Here is a 7,114-nt window from a genome sequence, read left to right on the forward strand (position 1 = left end):
AACATTTTGGTCAAATGCGGACACGATCGATTAAGAGATTTAAACCTCTCTATAAGAACAAGGGTGTCCTTTTGTTTTGGTGCCTTATATAAGAAAGCATGAAATTCAGAAAGCTCCAAAGTTGAAATCTGGCCGATTCTTCAAGTGCACCGCAGGCCAGCAAGTGACAGAGTTAGATCCAAAATAGTGTGCACTGTGTACTCACATGGGTGTCTTTGACAAGTTTAGATTCCAAAAGAAAAAGGACTATAAATACCCTAATTTTGTTCTTTATATCCACCACCTAAAAATCCATCTACAAGTTAAGACAAGTATATCAATCAGTCACTTGGCTACCTAAGGGAATTTAGTTCTAAAATGGCTTCTTCTATGGCAATTGCAACCATTGCTCTTCTTCTCTCCCTTAACCTTGTATTTTTCACTACAGTGAGTTCAAATCACCATGTTCCTAATTGTCCACCACCACCAAAAACCCCAAAACACCCTCCTCCCCCAACCCCAATCCCTCCAGCTAAAGCCTCTTGCCCTAAGGACACCCTTAAGCTAGGGGTATGTGGTGATTTGTTGAATGGTTTGGTGCACCTTGTCGTGGGGACCCAACCAAAGACCCCTTGTTGTAGCCTCATTGGGGGTCTTGCTGATGTTGAAGCTGCTGTATGCCTTTGCACTACCATTAAAGCCAATGTTTTGGGCATCAATCTTAATGTGCCAGTCTCCTTAAGCTTGCTTTTGAATTACTGTGGTAAGTCTTGATAACATAAGAGGCATTTGGAAAAACAAAGGAAGAAGAAGACTGAAAACAAAGAGAATATACTGAGATTTTCTATGTGATTATTCACTGAATGAATATTACAATGCACAGTTCAGCTTATATACAATTGTAACTAACAGCCATGCTTAACAGACTAACACGTGAATAGCACGTGGGTATTCTAACAATACTAACCTGATGTGTTCATCTATCATTTCCCCTCAAATCCAGCTGGGTTCCCAAGCCGTAAATTACCACAATGCTTTGTGAAGAGTGGACTGTGTAACCCTTTTGTAAATATGTCTGCAACCTGTTCATCTGTTGGAATATACTGCATTGAGAGATCTCTTCTTTGTACTCTTTCTCTAACAAAATGAAAGTCTATATCAAGATGTTTGATCCGTGAGTGATGCACAGGATTAGAACTTAATGCTAGAGCAGAAAGGTTGTCACAATGTATAGTAGGAGGCTGAGGTAGAAACACTTTCAAATCAAGCAAAACTTGTCTGATCCATGCCAAGTCTGCTGCTGTATGAGCTAATGCTCTGTATTCTGCTTCGGTTGAACTCCTGGAGACTGAGTTCTGTTTCTTAGATTGCCAAGAAATAGGATTATGGCCTAAGAAAGCCACAAAACCAGTGGTAGATCGTCTAGTGCTTATGTCTGCTGCCCAATCTGCATCACTGTAAGCATTAAGTTCCCAAGCACCACTAGTAAAGGTAAGGCCATGATCCAAGGTACCTTGAAGATAGCGTAAAATCCTCTTAACTAACTGAAAATGTAACTCTGAAGGAGTTGTCATAAATTGACATACTGTGTTAACAGCATAAGAGATTTCAGGTATGGTAAAAGTTAGATACTGTAATGCACCAACAATGCTTCTGTAGATTGTAGGATCAGTCAAAGCATCACCATCACTCTTTAACAATTGACCATGTGGTTTACAAGGGGTTGGACAAGATCGGCATGAACTCAGACCAGCCTTAGCAAGCAAATCTTTGGCATATTTAGCCTGGTTAACAAAAATATCTCCAGCTGTATTATAAGAAATCTGTAATCCTAAGAAATATTTCAACTTCCCCATATCTTTCATATCAAAAGCTGAGCTTAATTCATCAACAACTTCTTGCACCAAAGCCACCTTTGAACCGGTCAATATTATATCATCCACGTATAAGAGAAGGATCACAATATCTGAACCTAGATGCTTCACAAATAAGCTAGGATCAGAGTGAGATGATACAAAACCAATGGCTGGAAGATAACCTGTGAATTTGGCATTCCAAGCCCTTGGAGCTTGCTTAAGACCATAAAGAGACTTTCGTAACTTGCAAACATAACTGAGATGTTTTGGATCCTCAAAACCTTGTGGTTGACGCATATAGACCTCTTCCTCAAGATCACCATGTAAAAACGCGTTCTTAACATCAAGTTGACGAAGTGACCATCGATTCATCGCTGCAATACTTAATATCAACCTTACTGTGGTGTGTCTGACCACAGGGCTAAAAGTTTCACTGAAATCCAGTCCAGGAGCTTGGCTAAAGCCTTGGGCAACTAATCTGGCCTTATATCTAGCCAAAGTACCATCTGAGTTTTTCTTAATTCGATATACCCATCGACAACCAACAATATTTTTATGAACTGGCTTAGGAACTAACTCCCAAGTACCCTGAGCGTGTAATGCCTCAATTTCGTCCTTCATAGCTTGAATCCAAAGAACAGATTGAGAAGCAACCTTATAAGTGGCTGGTTCAGTAACATCATGTATAACAGGAAGAGTGGTAATAACACTGATAATCTTCAAACTGCTTAGACTTAACGATACCTGCCTTTGATCTAGTTTGCATAGCATGAGTGTTAAAAAAAGGAGACACAGAACTAGAGACAAAAGGGGAGACAGGCAAGAGAACTTGTAGTTGCTGATCATTAATCACAGATAAGACTAAATCACTGGAAGGCAAGGCAGGATTCTCAGTAGATTCTAAAGATGAAATAGAAATATTCTGTGAGCTATGATTTTGTGAAGAAACATGTTGAGGAGATATAGAACCAGATATATCACTAGGATTTAAAGCATGTAGACAAGGAGGAAGTGAAACACAAACTGGTAAAGGCTGAGGCTTGGAAGAGCATGAAACTGGAACTGAATCTGCTGAGATAGAATGAGACTTAAAAGGAAAAACAGTTTCATCATGAATGACATGTCTGGAAACAACAAACCTTGAGGTGGATCTATTGTAACAAATGACCCCTTTATAACCTGGAGAATATCCCATAAAAACACATTGAACTGTTCTTGGCTGAAGCTTATGTTCATTATAAGGTCTGATATATGGGTAAACTGCAGAACCAAAAATCCTAAGAGATTTAATATCAGGAGCCTTGCCATACAAGCTTTGAAAAGGAGACTGATATCTTAAAACTGAACTAGGCATAAGATTGATGAGATAAGCAGCATGAGCAACTGAATGAAACCAGAACTTATTAGGAAGAGCAGAAGCAACAAGTAAAGTAAGAGCAGTTTCGATAATATGGCAATTCTTCCTCTCTGCCAAACCATTTTGCTGAGGGGTGTATGGACAAGAGACTTGATGAATTATCCCTTTTGAATCCAAAAAAGAAGAAAATTGCCTACTAATGAACTCACCACCCCCATCACTTTGAAAATACTGAATAGTAGCCTTAAACTGATTAGTGACAAGAGCATAGAACTTGAGAAACTCTTCAAACACTCCAGATTTATTAAACAGTGGATAAAGCCACAAGTAACTAGTACACTCATCAATGAAACTAACATAGTATCTAAAACCATCTATGGATTTTTGTCGGGAAGGACCCCATACATCACTGTGTATCCTCTGAAATGGAACATTAGACTTAACATGATCCTTAGGAAAAGAAAGCTTGTGCATTTTACCATGTAAACAAGCAGTACATAGTGCTTGAGAACTATCAACAGAAACAGATAAAGCAGAATCTTGAAGCATTCTTTGCACAACGGTATTTGTTGGATGCCCTAACCTTTGATGCCAGATAGAGACGTTGACATGTTATCCAAGATATGCAACTAGAGCTGAAGAAATAGAAGAAACACCTCGAGATCTTTGAGAAGCAAAAAGAGGAATGGGATATAAACCTTGATTACTCTTGCCTTGAAGAAGAATTGCCTTGGTTATCTTGTCCTGTATATAAAAGCTAGAGACGTCAAATGTGATAAAATAATTATTGTCTTTACACAATTGATGGACGGATAATAGATTCGCTTTGAGCTTAGGAACATGCAAAATAGACGGAAGATGTAGTGAAGTACATTGGGCACAAGAAATAGTAGCAGTACCAAGATTCTGAATAGTCAAACCTGCCCCATTGCCAACAATAACATTCTCATCAACATTACAAGGAGTCACATGATCCAATTGAGAGGAATTGCCAACCATATGATGAGAAGCACCACTATCTGCAATCCAGACGTGCCCAGGAGAGAAAGAAGTCTGAGCAGCCATAGCATTCAGAGAAGAAAGAGGTGCTTGGCCCTGAAATGAGTAGTTTGACCTGTGGAAACAATCAAGTGCGCCATGCCCACGTTTGCCACAGATTTGGCATTCAACAACACTAGGAGTAGAAGAGGACGAATTGGCATTGGCATGACGGTAATAGCAATTAGCAGCTGTTTGTCCACGCTTGCTGCAAATTTGACACTCAGGCACCACATGAGATCGATAGGAATTAGAACCTCCATGAAAACCAGAAGTACTACCGCCCCGAAACTGAGAAGAGACATGGCGACCACCATTAAACCTTCCACGACCAGAGGTTTGTACAAAAAAACCTCGAGAACCAGAGGCACGAGAAAAAGAATTTTGCTGACCACCAAAAGACTGAACATGTGGTAAAGGCTGAGAAGGTGTACGTAAAATACCCTGTCCTGAAGACACAGAGGAACCTTGAGCACAAGATGAATTAATCACATATAACGCAGTATGATGAACAATACGAGCCTCAGCAGTTTGTTCTGCAACGAGAAGCTGTGCTCTGGAATCCTAGAGAGACAAAGGAGTATCTCGTGCAATCAAGACAGTCTTGATTATGTCATATTCGGGAGGTAAGCCATTCAAAGCATTAATAATGAAATCATCATCAGAAATCTTGATACCAGCAGCATTCGGTTGATCTCGAAGATGTTTGAGATGAAGCAAGAATCGCTCGATGGAATCTCCACCTTTTTGTGCAATTTGCAACTCAGTTTTGAGATGGTTAATCCGACCTCGAGAAACTGAAGCATAGCGATCAGAGAGGTTGATCCAAGCATCGCGAGCTGTTTTGCATCCAATGACGTATTCAAGCGCCTCGTCAAACAGAGAAGCAATGAGTAAACTCAAAAGTGCCTTATCAGTACGAATCCACTCTTTATAAGCAGTGGTAAGCTCAGAAAGCACAGATTGAATACGATATACAGGACAACATGGAATCAAAGAATCATCGAAATGCCCAAAAAGCTCGTAGCCTTGAAGCACAGATTCAATATGATAACTCCACTTCAAGAAGTTATCATCAGCAAGACGAATTGTAAGGAGGCCAAGAAGACTCCCAATTTTGAGAAAAGAAGAAGCCATGAAGAAATTAGGGTTTTAGAAAATTTGGATTCGAAGAAATCGGAGAAAGCTGAGAAATTAGGAATTGCAGAGAGAGAAGAACAAGATAGATGAAGGAAGCGGAGAGAGAGAAGCGGAATAGCAGATCTGGATCACCACCACGGGCAATGACACCATGATAACAGAAGAGGTATTTGGAAAAACAAAGGAAGAAGAAGACTGAAAACATAGAGAATATACTGAGATTTTCTGTATGATTATTCACTGAATGAATATTACAATGCGCAGTTCAGCTTATATACAATTGTAACTAACAGCCATGCTTAACAGACTAACACATGAATAGCACGTGGATATTCTAACAATACTAAGCTGATGTGTTCATCTATCAAGTCTGTCCCAACAGGCTTCCAATGCGCCTAGGACTGCCATGACCTTCTCATCCGCTACTGCCCTTTCCACATCTTTGTGTGAATAAAAAAAGGCCATTAATCTTTGGCTGAAATACATCATGCATGTTTCCTTCCAAATGATGTAGAGTGTTCCCTACATTCTTGCGTTTCCCTTTGAATTGAAAACTGTGTTACCCTTTGTCCATTCAGTCTATGAGCATTGGTGGTTTTTATTATTGATTTTGGACAATTAAAATTAAATGAACCCACATGTCATGATTATTCAGTTTTATATATCTCATTTCTACAAATCAACGAAAAATGTTAATATCTTACTTGAATGTGTGGTCTAAATTCACATTTGACAACATCATACTCTTCGGCAAAATAAGCCTGGCAATAAAGCATTGATTGTCACTCATTCCTATAGATCAGTAGATTCATCCTTAAATATGTGTGGTTTTGATTCAACATAGCAGGATGATATGATTAAATAGCTAGAATTGCTAACTTTATTTCTTTGGAAAACCAGCATGAACCGTACGTACAGCATCATTCATTTCCAATAGAGTTCTTCCTTTGTCCACACAGCCTAATTAAATTAATCTGGTTTATTCCAACATAGCAGAAATGGAAAATATCAATAAGTACATCAAGAAGTAATTCAGAGCTAGCTAGGTAGACAGTTTCTAATTAAGCACAGACAAAACCTTGTGGCACCTTTCCTCCACATGCATTAACAAGCAAACTAAGAGCAACAGGCACTTCGAGCTTGACAATTCCCAAGACATTGGCCTTAATAGCAGTGCAGAGACACAATGCAGCTTCAAGATCTGCAAGACCCTTGATTAGGGTACAGCATTCCTTGCTGGGTTTAGTCCCAATAACCTCGGTCACCAACCCTAACCAACTGCCACAAACACCAAACTTAAGGGTATCTCTAGGGCATTTGTCTTGCTTCTTTGGGACAGAGGCAGGCGAGGAAGGACTTGTAGGAGGGCATGGAACCTTGTTAGAAGAAACAAGAGACAAACATATGATGTTAAAGAGAATGAAAAGAGCAACTGCCTGGGAACCCCTGAAGCCCATTTTCACTCTACAAATCAGAATTGTCAGATAGCAACCACTAGACACTAGATAAATATTTATAGAAATATGGAATAATAATCAAATTGTGAGGGTGGTGTCTGAAATTGGGATATGGTCCATGGATGGTGCAGGAGTTAGATTTTTTTTATCAATTGGGTGGTCAGTATCACTAGCATCCTTTTCATTTGTGGTTGACAGCGAGCAAAATCTGATCACATTTTGGCCTATCAGATTTAGTACTCCTGTCTGCTCTACCTGCGTGGCAAAAACATTTAAGAGAAATATTC

At 39.5% G+C, this 7,114-nt stretch overlaps 2 protein-coding genes across 2 annotated transcripts; one reads left to right on the plus strand and one right to left on the minus strand.

Annotated features, from left to right (window-relative positions):
• The first annotated feature begins 357 nt into the window (after positions 1 to 357).
• LOC117618243 (14 kDa proline-rich protein DC2.15-like) lies at positions 358 to 888 on the plus strand. The gene is made up of 2 exons (XM_034347843.1): positions 358 to 742; positions 863 to 888. The coding sequence occupies exons 1-2, from the start codon at positions 358 to 360 to the stop codon at positions 886 to 888; spliced, it is 411 nt and encodes a 136-aa protein (XP_034203734.1).
• Positions 889 to 6,299: 5,411 nt separating this feature from the next.
• On the minus strand, positions 6,300 to 6,827 carry LOC117619532 (putative lipid-binding protein At4g00165). Its single transcript, XM_034349512.1, has one exon. It carries the CDS (start codon positions 6,825 to 6,827, stop codon positions 6,432 to 6,434), a length of 396 nt encoding a protein of 131 aa, XP_034205403.1. The 3' UTR covers positions 6,300 to 6,431.
• Positions 6,828 to 7,114: the final 287 nt, after the last annotated feature.

Source organism: Prunus dulcis, chromosome 2 (assembly GCF_902201215.1).
Source record: "Prunus dulcis chromosome 2, ALMONDv2, whole genome shotgun sequence".
Lineage (NCBI taxonomy): Eukaryota > Viridiplantae > Streptophyta > Magnoliopsida > Rosales > Rosaceae > Prunus > Prunus dulcis.